The following is a 12,729-nucleotide window of genomic DNA, read 5'->3' on the forward strand; positions in this document are numbered from 1 at the left end:
GTACCCTGTCCTCACTCCTATATGGTCAGCAGGCTGCATGTGGCACCCCAGCGGCAGGGGTAAGGACAATCCTACAGGTCACCCTGACTGGACTCCCCTTCCCAGCCTCTGTCTTCCTTCAGTTTACAGGCCTCAACATCCTTCGAGCCTAGAGTTCTTTTTAGGATGCCACCTTATTTGCTTCTTAAGCTTATTTACCCTCTTTGGAGAGAGACACAGCTGGAGGAAGAAAAACTAGGCTGAGACTGGTACAGACACAGACCAAGATGGACAGAGAAATAGGCAAAGACAGAGTACAAGAGATGGGGTCCAAAAAAGATGGAGAGAGTCTGAGATTGAAGCACGCGTAGGGATGGGATCCTGGCCTGAATATTGTGATGCAGAACCCAGATCCTAGGCCAGTGAGGGTGTTAAAGTCCCAGTGCCAGTCTCCAAGTGAGCCCTGCTAACCTGACCTCCAGGCTTCGGTACATCTAGGGCCACTAGGGGGCGCTCTGAACCCTTTCCCGGTACCAGCTACAGTTCAGTATTAGCCAGCCAAACATGGAAGTAAGCCTGGGGATATACTTGTGCAGCAGCACTGGTCTCTGTAAAGAGATGACAGCAACAGAGCCCCAGGCCCTGTCTTTTTAGCCCCACTGCCACCCTCAGGTTTACAGCTGCAGAGAGGACTTGGAGTTAGAGCAGGCTTCAGGACCAGCACACCTGGGTCAAATCCCAGCTCTGCCAGCCAGCTCCAGCCACGTAGTCTGGGGACACCTCCTGACTTCCCTGTGCCTCCGATTCCTCCCTTCAAGAATGGGGACAAATAAATGTACCCTGCAGGCATGGTCCTGAGGTGATGAAGAGTATCTGACGCAGTGCATGTGTGAGGACAAGAGGGCTGGATGCCACTGAGTGATACAAGTGTCTAGGGCTGTCCCTCTGCCTGGACAGTCTGGAGGGGCTGATCCTGGAGACAAAGGTTCAGATTCTGATCAAATACACACATTAGGGAAGGTGTTCCTCATGGCAAGGGGGCAGCTTAAGGATCTCAAGGATCATCTCAGGCGCCTGGGGAGGAGGCTGGAAAAGTTTTTAGGGGAGATACACAAAGTCATCCGGATATGTTTTAGGAACAGCTACCCTGTAGGGATAGGTTAGAGGGAGTGGGACAGGGGCTGACTGGGAAGCTGGTCACTGGGGAGAAAACCATGGGATGTCTGGGGCAAGGGGAGAGGAACCTTCCAGAGTGCCAGCTGGGGGAACCAGAGATTTGGGTGTGGTGTATAACCAGAGGATGAGTAATTGTGGACACACAGCTGGGGACATGACTCCATGGCCCAGGAGAGAGTCAGCATTTGAAATGTGGGCCAGAAACAGAGAGGGCTCAGGTGGCCCTAGACAGAGTCCTAGAGCCACCAGGGAAAACGGAGCCCTAACCTTTAGAAGATGGAGAAGCAACCAGGGGAAGAAAAGTAGCAGGGTCAAGGCAGGGAGGACAGAGCCCCAGGGGGGCTGGCAGGAGAAGTCTGCTTGGATGTGAGTGTGAGCTGTGAGGGAGGGAGGACAAGTCCGGGATGTGTGTCTCTTCGGTCAGCCTGCGTGTGGAGGCTCTTCGGGGCGCCTTGTGTGAGCTAGACGGGGTCCCCAGGGCAGGGGCCCAAGCCAATGGCCAGTAGGAACGGGGCGTGGCGGCCGTTTAGAGCTTCATGAGAAAGGATCCCTGTGCCGAGGCCCTCGGTGACTCAGTGCAGGGTGGGAAGGAGCCATCCAGGGAGGCCAGCGCGGCTGGGCCCAGATCACGGCTCCTGCGGGGCCCGGTGAGGCCAGCTGGGGGCTACCAGGCGACGGCAGCGAAAGGCTGAGCCCCGGGGCAGTGGATCACCGAGTCCTCGGCGGCCTCTGGGGTCCGGAAGCTCGGCCACCGGCGGGCCGGGCGGCGAGTCCTGTCCCGACGCGGCGCGCGCTGTCGCGATCCGGCGGCGAGTGACGTGGCGGGGGCGGGGCCTGGGCAGCGGCGGGGGCCGTGCTGGCTGCGCGGCCGAGCATCCTGGCGGCGCCCGGCCACTGGGAGGTAACGGGCTGTGTGGGGGCCGGCGGGCGGGCTACGGAGCGGGGCCGAGCGGCGCCGGGGCGCGGGCGGGGGCCGCATCCTGTGGGGCCGAACTTTCCGCGCCTCCGCCGCGTGCGGGATGCGGGCCCGGAAACGGCGCGGGGCTGGCCGCGGCCGCCTAGGGGACGCTGCGGGTGAGAGGGTGGCGGTGTGAGTGTGAGAGGGACCCCGAGCGTGAGGGTGGCCCCAGGAGAGTGGGGAGACCCGAAGTATAAGACGCAGTGTGTGTGTGTGCGCGCGTGTGTGTGAGAGAGAGAGAGAGCGAGAGAGAGCGAGCGAGCGAGCCCGACCCTGCGTCTGATGGCGACTTTGTGAGGGCGCGAGTCCCTGAGTGTGAGGGAAGCGGCGCGTGTGTGACAAAGAGGGGAACCGTGGGCGTGAGGGCGACTCTGGATGGCGTGTGGGCCCCTGAGTGGGAGAGGGACTCCTGGGGAGCCGCGAGCGTGGGCGGGAGGGCTGGTGTGAGGTGGTGCGTGTGAGCGGGGTGGCGGGCTGCGGAGGAGGCCCGGCCTGTGGCCGGGAGGCAGCGGGTGTGAGAAAGCGGGATCTGCACGCGGGCGGACGGTGTGCGGGCTCCGGCGCGGGGGGTGGGGTGGGGGGTGCTCCTTTGAGTTCTGCCCGTGGTCACTCGTCCGGTTGGACCATCTCATCCCTTAACTGTCCGGAGTTTGCGGTGAAACATTCTGGAAAGTCTGCCCTGAGCGCTGAGCCGGGCGCTCCCCGTGTTGTGTAAGGGTCGGGATAAAGAGGAATCCACACTTGAGTGAACAGATGTGTTGGCGCACCTGTCTTGGGCGCTGAACTGTGGGTTAGATGACACGGTGGAAAAGAATTCAATCCCTGCCCTTCATGGGGGAAAACCATGGCCGCTCATCTAATCTAGCCCGGCTGTAGCTGCCACCCAGCCTCCGGTGCCAGCCTTGGGCGCCTTATCTCAAGGGAGCAGCCCCCCAGACTTGAAGATCGAGGAACTGTTTCCTGTGATTTTTGCTTCCTGTGAGACCCTTTAGGAAGTGCCCGGGCTGCCTACATTATGACTGAGGTCCTCTTCTGGCTGTGCTCTGTTTGTGCTTTCCAGCCTTGCACTCACATTTTCATTCTAGCCATTGTATTTGACTTTCCTTTCCTAGCAAATATGTGGAAAACCACGTGCCTGATTTTCTCCTTTCTTCTGCACTTCCACCTCGTTCCTTGGCTGGCTGTGGACATATTTTTATTGCTGGCCAAAAGTGTTTACCAGTGACTGATCTCCCAAGAACTTCTTGGTGGCGGCAATTTCCTGATCTCTGGGCTTCCCAGTAGTCCCTAGGATGTGGATCCCTTTCTACAAAAGTTATGCGAACAGTGCTGGTGGGACCTGGGACCCAGGGGCAGCTGCCTAGACATGCATGATCTGAGACGACCAGGCTAGTGCTCTAGCACTTTGGGGCTGGCTGCTTCCATTCTACCTGCTGCGGGTGTGATGGAACTTCTCAGTAATTGAGGGCTCTGCTATCGGGCATGGAAAATTTAGATTTTTACAACTGAAAGTACCATCCTGCTGCTTATTGGGTTTGTTTTGATAAATTATCTCTTATTTTTTGTTGCAGATATTAAATGGCCAGGAGAGACAAGTGGAATTATTTAGCCCTTGCTGTGGAGACTTCATTTTCTTCTTAATACCTGACCTGTTTATGATGAGGTGGCTTGCGCTAGTGTGATTTTCACTTATTTCTTGACAGGTGAATATTGTTACTGTGTTCTCTATCGGCTTTCTTTGATTTATATGCTTTATAAAGAGTTTTAGTTATTTGTATATAATATGAACATGGTACTAGTAAAGAGAATGGCTCACACATAATTAACAGCTCTTTTTTTAGTGTTATGTAACACTGAATTATTGTATAAATAAATTATATTTCTTTCTAAAGAGTAATTATGGTGGCTTATAATTAAAGATACTTGTAATGAGCTTGTTGAAAAGAAACAAAACCATAAGCCATGGAAAAGACTACAAGGGTACTTCAAAAAGTTTGTGGAAAATGGAATTAAAAGATAAGTTTGTTGTCTTGCAAAAAGAAATTTGAAACCCATGCATTTTTTTTCACAGTACACATTTTCTATGAACTATTTTTTAAGACCCCCCTCATGCCTGGATTTCAAAAAATGTGCCAAAATAAACCTACCTTTTAATTCCATTTTTTGTTAACTTAGTGAAGTGCTCTCTTAGGTAGCAAATAGTGTTGAAGTTAAGGTATCTAATCCACTGGGATTGGGAACTGAATTTGATCTTGAGTTTTCTGGTGTCTTGGGTAAAGAGACAAACATAAATAGTCACATAACTTTCACTTATAAGTTTAAGCATTAAAAAATAACTAGTGCATACTCAATGTGAAAAATATATAGAACTCAAAGAGGTGTAAAAAAGATAAGTTCTCTATGTTTTCACCGCAGTTGAGATTTTGGTGTGATGCTCAACATCATTTTTTTTCTACTCATTGATTATGAAAGAAATGGTAATCCAGCTTTTAAAACTTGCCTTATAATTAAACTTTGATCTGTTGTTTCCAAAAATTGTGTATGACAGTATCATGGTTAAGTTTTAATGGGAAAATTTTAGTGTTCTGGTAAATTCTTTTGTTGTTTGCTTCAGGAATATAGAATATAGGATGAAATCCTATTGGGAAACTGCACGTATCCTTACAAGCAGAACTTAATACTGGCTTTCCAAGATAGCTACATTGAATCATTTTACGAAAATTATTTTCAACAGAGATCTAAGAGATTTCACTATGTTAGAGAAAAAGAAATAGAGAGACTGATACTGTGGGTAAACCTCACATACTAATTTCTTAATTGGATAAAAATTGAAGACAGATATCCCAACTAGGAAGATGGTCTGTAGAATTTTGATGACCCTTCATAATACCAGGCTACCCACCCGGAAGTGCTGGCTTCATTAGGGGGCCCTTGAATAAGCGACTTTTTATCCCGTTGTTGCAGAGGGTCTGCAGATCTACTCTGTGAGCACAAGATAGACAATGTGTCTCACGCAGGTATGTGCTGCTTTCTTTGGAATGTGTGTAGATAACTATTGTGACTAATTAAATACAAGTGGATTCAAAATTACTACTGTAATCATAGTAGCTTTTTGCCATTTTTTTCTTCTCCATCAGTTGTTATTTAAAAAACAAGTACTATGACAGAATTACTGGTTGATTACATGCTTTTTTCCATCCTTTTGCTTATAACTTATTTATGTCTTTATGTTTAATGTAGATACATATTGGGTTTTGCTTTTTTTCCTAATATGATAATGTCTGTCTTTAAATTGATGTACTTAGATTATTTATATTTAATGTATTTATTGACATAATTGGATTAAAATCTCCCATCTTGTTTTTTCTATTTGTTTCATATTCCCTATAATTTTTGTTACTTTCTTCTTTTCCTGCCATCTTTTTGATTCTGGTTTTTTAAAAATGTTTATCTAATCTTTATTTATTTTCATCCACTGGAAAAGCTGAATGATAAAGACAAAGAGAAATCTTCCATTCATTCACCAAATGATTGCAACAGCCAGGGCTGGTCCAGGTTAAATCCAGGGGCCCAGAACTCCATTTGGGTCTTATGTGGGTGGCAGGAACCCAACTACTTGGGCCATCTTCCACTATCTTTCTGGGCACATTAGCAGAGGCCTGGATCAGAAATAGATCCTCTTGGGGCTGGCATTGTGGCACAGCAGGTTATAGCCCTGGCCTGAAGTGCCAGCATCCCATATGGATGCTGGTTCTAGTCCCAGCTGCTCCTCTTCCAATCCAGCTCTCTGCTATGGCCTGGGAAGGCAGTGGAAGATGGCCCAAGTCCTTGGGCCCCTGCACCAACGTGGCAGACCTGGAAAAAGCTCCTGGCTCCTGGCTTCAGATCAGCGCAGCTCTGGCCACTGTGGCCATCTAGGGAGTGAACTAGCGGATGGAAGACCTCTCTCTCTCTCTGTAACTCTGTCTTTCAAAAAAAAAGATCCTGAAACTGGCGCCCAATAGGATGCTGGTGTTGTAGGAGGAATCTTAACCCGCTGCACCACAGTGCCAGCCCCAGTCTACCTTTAAAGAATATTGTGAAGCTGGGTGCTGTGGTGTAGCAGGTAAAGCCATCACCTGCAGTGCCAGCATCCCATATGGGCACTGTTTTGAATCCCAGCTGCTCCACTTCTGATCCAGCACACTGCTGTGGCCTGGGAAAGCAGTAAAAGATGGCCCAAGTCCTTGGGCCCCTGCACCCGTGTGGAGACCCAGAAGAACCTCCTGGCTCCTGGCTTGGGATTGGCTTAGCCGTTGAGGCCATCACGGGGGATGAAACAGTGGATGCAAGACCTCTCTCTCTCTCTGCCTCTCCCTCTCTGTAACTCTGACTTTCAAATAAATAAATAAATCTTTAAAAAATAAAAGAATATTGTATCAATTCACATGTAATCCAGGAAACTTAACAACAGCACACTCTCAATTCTCCCTATCATTTTGCATATATTATATGTAAATTTTTCAGAGAGAGGGAGCAACAGAAATCCTCTACCTCTGGTTCACTCCCCAAATAGCTTCAAAAGCCAGATTTGGGCCAGGCCAAAGCCAGGAGCCTGGAATTCCATCCTGGTATCCAACATGAGTAACAGAGGCCCAAACACTTGGGCCATCTTCTACTGCCTTCCCAAGCCATTAGTAGGGAGCTGGATCGGAAGTGGAACAGCCAGAACTCAAATGGGTGTTCGGATATTGGATGCTGGTGTTGCAGGCGGAAGCTTAACCCACTGTGCCACAATGCCAGCCCCAGCAGCTATATATATATATATATATATATATATATTTTTTTTTTTTTTTTTTTTTTTTGGACAGGCAGAGTGGACAGTGAGAGAGAGAGAGACAGAGAGAAAGGTCTTCCTTCGCCCTTGGTTCACCCTCCAATGGCTGCCGCGGCCGGCGCACTGCGGATGGCACACCGCGCTGATCTGAAGCCAGGAGCCAGGTGCTTATCCTGGTCTCCCATGGGGTACAGGGCCCAAGCACTTGAGCCATCCTCCACTGCACTCCTGGGTCACAGCAGAGGGCTGGCCTGGAAGAGGGGCAACCGAGACAGAATCCGGCGCCCCAACCGGGACTAGAACCCTGTGTGCTGGCGCCACAGGCGGAGGATTAACCTATTGAGCTGCGGTGCCAGCCCCCAGCAGCTATATTCTAAAGCAGTTAAAAATAAATATAAAATGTATTTTTTAAAATATTTACCTCAGACCACTCGATACTGTGCCATAGCTCTTGAGATGTTTTTTCACTTTTCCCATTTTGAATCTTAGGCTTTTCATCTCTTTGTTGAAATTCCATATTTGTTCCTACATGCTGTCCGACTTTTTCATTAAGGCCTTTAATGTATTAATCATAGTTATTTTAAGTTCTCTGTTTGTTGTTTCCAATATCTGGGTCATCCTAAATCTGGTCCTGTTTATCATTTTGCTTCTTTATAGTGGGTTGATTTTCTTGCCTTTTTGTGTAGCTTGTTATTTGTTATTAATTGCCAGACATAGTATGTAGAATAGTAGGGAGTGAGGGACACTGGGTTTGTTCTGGGGAGTATGCCTTTTCTTTTAATAGGTTATTAGTATGAGATTTTGAGTCAGTGAAGAGGTGAATTGTGTTTTGGTTTTACTGTTGCTGTGGTTACCTTAGGTGCACCATTGGCTTTAAATTCCTTGGGTGTTTCCTTTTGTTCTTGTTTTGTTCTTTGCTGGAGGTAGACTTTTTCTCAATGTTTCAGCTCCACCCTTTGCTACCAGTCTCAGTGGCAAAGGTTCTTGTTTGTTTCTGGGTCCTTGCTAACCTGGTGGTAGGAATTAGGGGGTTCTTCCTGTTTTCCTGGTTCAGCCTCAGCCATAGGCAGGCCCTGTTTCCTTGGGACTTGGGGCTGGCCTGAGTGATTCTGTACTCCCCCTAAAGGTAGGATTAATGGTCTTGACCAGAATTTCCTGTCTTTCCCCTCCCCAAGGCATTGAATTTTTTTTTTCCTTTACCCATTCCCCAGCTACCATGGGAGTGGCCAGAATGCTGCCTGTTCTTTCTCCAGGAGTTTACTGTTTTTTTTTTCCAAAGGAGAGTATAGGTGTACCTTTGTGTTTTCCCTCCTCCGGGCTAGCACCACAGATTGTTCTTGGGGTGAGGGAGGCAAGATGTCTGTATATGAGAGAAGCTTTCTGGGTTTCCTGTTAGCACTCAGTGAGGTTTGTGGAGAAAAAAAATATGAATGTCTGTGGCTCTTGCTAACTCACATTTGACCCTTAGAATGTGCTTTAAAAATTATACCTGAATTCTTACTTGCCTATGTGGTGCTTGCCTCGTTTCCCTGCTGCCACAGGTGAACTATGGCTTGCCTTTCTCTCTCTCTCTTTTTTTTAAAGATTTATTTATTTATTTGAAAGAGTTACACAGAGAGAGGAGAGGCAGAGAGAGAGAGAGAGAGAGAGAGAGAGAGAGGTCTTCCACCTGCTGGTTTACTCCCCAGTTGGCCACAGTGGCCAGAGCTGCGCTGATCTGAAGCCAGGAGCCAGGAGCTTCCTCCAGGTCTCCCACTTGGGTGCAGAGGCCCAAGGACCTGGGCCATCTTCTACTGCCTTCCCAGGCCATAGCAGAGAGCTGGATTGGAAGTGGAGCAGCTGGATCTTGAATGGTGCCTGTATGGGATGCCGGCGCTTCAGCGCTTCAGGCCAGGGCCTTAACCTGCTGCGCCACAGGCCTCTTGCCTTTCTCTCTTCTTGCACCTTTAGTTTCAGTGTAGTTGGTTGCCCTGTATCCTCAACTTTCAGGAAAAATTTTGGTTTTCTATGCTATTTCGCCTTTTTTTTGTGTGTGTGTCTTGGAGTGGAAGTGATACTTTTCCCAGCTGTCCACATCCTAAGTAGAAGCTAGAAGTTGATAACTTTCCATTTTATACTAGATTTTATCTTACAGTGAAATGATTTATTTATTTACTTGAGAGGCAGAGTTACAGAGAGAAAGGGAGAGACAGAGGGAGAAGTCTTGCATCCACTGGTCCCTGTTTACTGTGTGTGTGTTTTTTTTTTTTTTTTTTTTTTTTTTTTTTTTTTTTTTTTAAGATTTCTTCATCTCTTTGAGAGGCAGATTCACAGAGAGAGAGAGTTCCTCCATCCACTGGATCACTCCCCAAATGGCCACAATGGCTGGAGCTGTGACAATCTGAAGCCAGGAGCTTCCTCCCAGTCTCCCTTGTTTTCAGGGGCCCAAGGACCTGGGCCATCTTCCACTGCTTTCCCAGGCCATAGCAGAGAGCTGGATCAGAAGTAGAGCAGCCGGGACCTGAACTGGTGCCCATGTGGGATGTTGACACTGCAGGTGGAGGCTTTACCCGCTATGCTACAGTGCATTTTACAAAAGAGTTTCATATTGTCTAATTTGAACCTCATGAAAAATGAATGAGGCTGTTAGGGAAGTTATCTCAGTGTCAGAGAAGGGTAAGGTACAGCTACCTGGTGAGCTCTGGTCTCTGACAGTGGCATTTCTTATCTCATGCCATCTCATTTCCATGCTGTCATACTGGCTGGGAGAGCATGGTCCCTACCAGTCTTGTTCACATCTGTGTCCCCAGCACAGGGTCTGGCGTAATGTAGGTGCTTGGCAGATTATGTAGAGATGTATGAGGTGAGGTTTACGTGCTCCCAAATTAGCCATCTGCTCTTGGGGAGCTACTGAGGTTCCATTACAACTATGTTTTTGGGTGGTCAGCAAAGAGATGGGGACTTTAATTACTTTAGCCAAGGATGGTCCCTGATGACTGTTAGTTTTTTTTTAATTGAATGAAGAGAAATAAGTCTTACCTGCCCTCAGTTGTGTGACTCTGCCTCTCTCCTTGGCTTAAAGAGTCATTCCTTTAACCTTTCAGCAGGAACCTTGTCCTTATTCAGGTCCTGGCAACAGGACTTGAGGCGGGAGGGTCTGTGACAGTATCCCACCCCTCCAAATAAGACCACTGGATAGTTTCACCAGAGTGTCAGACACTCTTAATAAAACCACATCAGAGGAGCCAGCACTGTAGCATAGTGGGTAAAGCCGCCGCCTGAAGTGCTGGCATCCCTTATAGGCACCTGTTCGAGTACCAGATGCTCCTCTTCCGATGCAGCTCTCTGCTATGGCCTTGGAAAGCATGGAAGATGGCCCAAGTGCTTGGGTCCCTGTACCCGCTTGGGAGACCTTGAAGAAGCTCCTGGCTCCTGGCTTCAGATCGGTGCAACTCCGGCCATTGTGGCCAATTAGGGAGTGAACCAGCAGATGGAAGATTTCTCTTTCTTTCTGCCTCTCCTTCTCTCTCTGTGTAACTCTGACTTTCAAATAAATAAATAAATCTTTAAAAAAATAAATAAATAAAACCACATCAGAGACACCAATGCCAAGTTATACAAATACAAAATCAACACTTGGTAGCCCCAGGTTCCTTCCCCAAGCCAGGGTTTGATGGACTAGGAGAAGCTGGTATGGTCCCTGAGGTGGGTTTCTCTGCTTGTCTCTGTTGAGTTGGATAGAGAGGGTAACCTAGGCCTCTGCAGTTGAGTCTAGAAAACAGGCTTCCCAGCTGTTTACTGGTTTAGTTCCCACGCCAGTGCTCACCAGCAGGCTCTTGAAAACAAGAATGTTCCCGCAGGCCTGCATAGAGAAAGGGCTTAGTGCCAGAAGTGAAGTGAGACATGGTGTTAGCTTAAAGCCAAGCCTTGCCTAAGCAGGTAGGCTGGCACAATTCCTCTTGGACTGCGAAAGGCTCACTAGTGCTCTGGAAGAGCTTTCTCATTTGGGCTCAAGACCAGACTCTGGAAAGGTATTAGGATAAGTAAGGCAGAGTTTTTGTGCAGTCTGTGGAAACTGGTTTCCACTGAGAACTACTCACTCTCAAGTGACTGAGCTCCTTGAGACCACCAGGTTCTGACACATGCATTTTTATGGAGTGCAGGAGAGGCTTCTGGGAACATGATGCACTGATCCTGTTCTATCTAGAAATCATCCCTGTGATCTTACAGGACTGACTCCTGGGTAAAAATCAAATGGCCCACCAGATTCCTTTCTCCTGAAGGTGAGGTGGGATCAGGAATCTGAATCATGACTGCTACAGGAACTGAGGGAGAGAGAAAGCCATGTTGAGTGTGGGTTGGGTCAGGGTAGTAAGATGGGTGTTGTGGGCACAACAGCTCATGAGTGTCCATTTTCATGACGATCTTCTTACAGTCTCTGTAATAGAGATATACTCTGGTGTTGGCATCTTCTTAGCCCTTCCCAAAGTTCTTCACTGGCCTGAGAGTATCTGTAGTTCTCACCACATGTAGCTGGACATGGCAGAAGGCTCTCTTTATGTTTGGGTAGGGATGAGTGGGCGGGATTACCTGGGTGTGTTCAGTGAGGCCTATCAGGCCAGTGAGGGTTGTGTACCAGATACAGGTGCAAGGACTCTGATGTATTTTGTGGGGGCAGGTTTGTGGGATTTAAGCGGATAAGAACAGATAAAACTAATACTTCCAGGATAGTCAGTGCTATAAATAAACCTAATGCCAGCCTACCCTGGATGGCAAGATAGGTACGATTTGTCATAAGTCATTATCAGATTGTTTTGTCATGGGGTCTTTCTTAAGAGCAATGGAGGACTGCCTCCATGTCCTTGTGTTCTGTGGTAGCAACTGAGTGTGTGTGTGTCATGTCCCTAAGCAGGAGGTAGGGAGGAATATCTGCCTGCCTTGCAAGTCTTAAACCAGAGCCTTACCAAATCCTACCCTAGACTGACATACTTGTATTCTTTGCCAGGCTACAGTAAGCACAGGTGTGCAAGAACCACTTGCCATGGAAACCAGGGAGCTTGGAAGCCCCACACCCACCTACCATCTCCTTCCAGAAGCCAGCCAGCCCAGGGTGGAAGAAGATGTCAGCCCACCACCTAAAGGGTCCCCGGAAACTATGCAGCTGAAGAAGGAGATCTCCCTGCTGAATGGGGTCAGCCTGGTGGTGGGCAACATGATCGGCTCAGGGATCTTTGTTTCACCTAAGGGTGTGCTGGAGTACACTGCCTCCTATGGGTTGTCACTGACCGTGTGGGCAATTGGTGGGCTTTTCTCCGTTGTGGGTGCCCTTTGCTATGCAGAGCTGGGGACCACCATTACCAAGTCAGGGGCCAGCTATGCTTATATTCTAGAGGCCTTTGGGGGCTTCATTGCCTTCATCCGCCTGTGGGCCTCACTGCTAATCGTTGAGCCTACCAGTCAGGCCATCATCGCCATCACCTTTGCCAACTACATCATCCAGCCCTCCTTCCCCACCTGTAATCCCCCGTACCTGGCCTGCCGTCTCCTCGCTGCTGCTTGCATATGTAAGTCTGGGGGCTGAATGTGAGATGTGTGGGGGTGTGGGGTGCTGTAATAATGGTATTGGTACCTTATATTTGAAGAGCCTAATTTGCTCTTGGAGGGGAGGGAAGCACCTTGTCTTTTGAAGAAGTAGTTTCACCGAAGTCGTTTGATCCTTAGATATAAGTAAGTATAAAGGATGGGGATGGGAGAAGTTTGAATTTGTTCTTGGATTTTGGTGCCTCTCATTCCTCCTAATCTTGGCTGATCCTGAGTTCTG

At 48.3% G+C, this 12,729-nt stretch overlaps 1 protein-coding gene across 16 annotated transcripts in view; it reads left to right on the top strand.

The window, feature by feature from the left end:
- The first annotated feature begins 1,920 nt into the window (after positions 1 to 1,920).
- Positions 1,921 to 12,729, top strand: part of SLC7A6 (solute carrier family 7 member 6) — a 34,284-nt gene continuing 23,475 nt past the window's right edge. For 3 of the 16 annotated variants that reach the window (XM_089320357.1, XM_070062659.2, XM_089320365.1), the window contains exons 1-4: positions 1,921 to 2,056; positions 3,685 to 3,816; positions 5,078 to 5,130; positions 11,914 to 12,472. In XM_089320357.1, the coding sequence (XP_089176483.1) occupies positions 12,471 to 12,472 (2 nt within the window). In that variant the 5' untranslated portion in view covers positions 1,921 to 2,056; positions 3,685 to 3,816; positions 5,078 to 5,130; positions 11,914 to 12,470. Of the gene's footprint in view, positions 2,246 to 2,371; positions 2,429 to 3,684; positions 3,817 to 5,077; positions 5,131 to 11,913; positions 12,473 to 12,729 lie in introns of those variants that run through there. The other 13 variants (XM_089320358.1, XM_089320356.1, XM_070062662.2 and 10 more) reach the window with 11 other exon arrangements.

Source organism: Oryctolagus cuniculus, chromosome 18 (genome assembly GCF_051225735.1).
Source record: "Oryctolagus cuniculus isolate XC-2025 breed Fujian yellow rabbit chromosome 18, ASM5122573v1, whole genome shotgun sequence".
NCBI lineage: Eukaryota > Metazoa > Chordata > Mammalia > Lagomorpha > Leporidae > Oryctolagus > Oryctolagus cuniculus.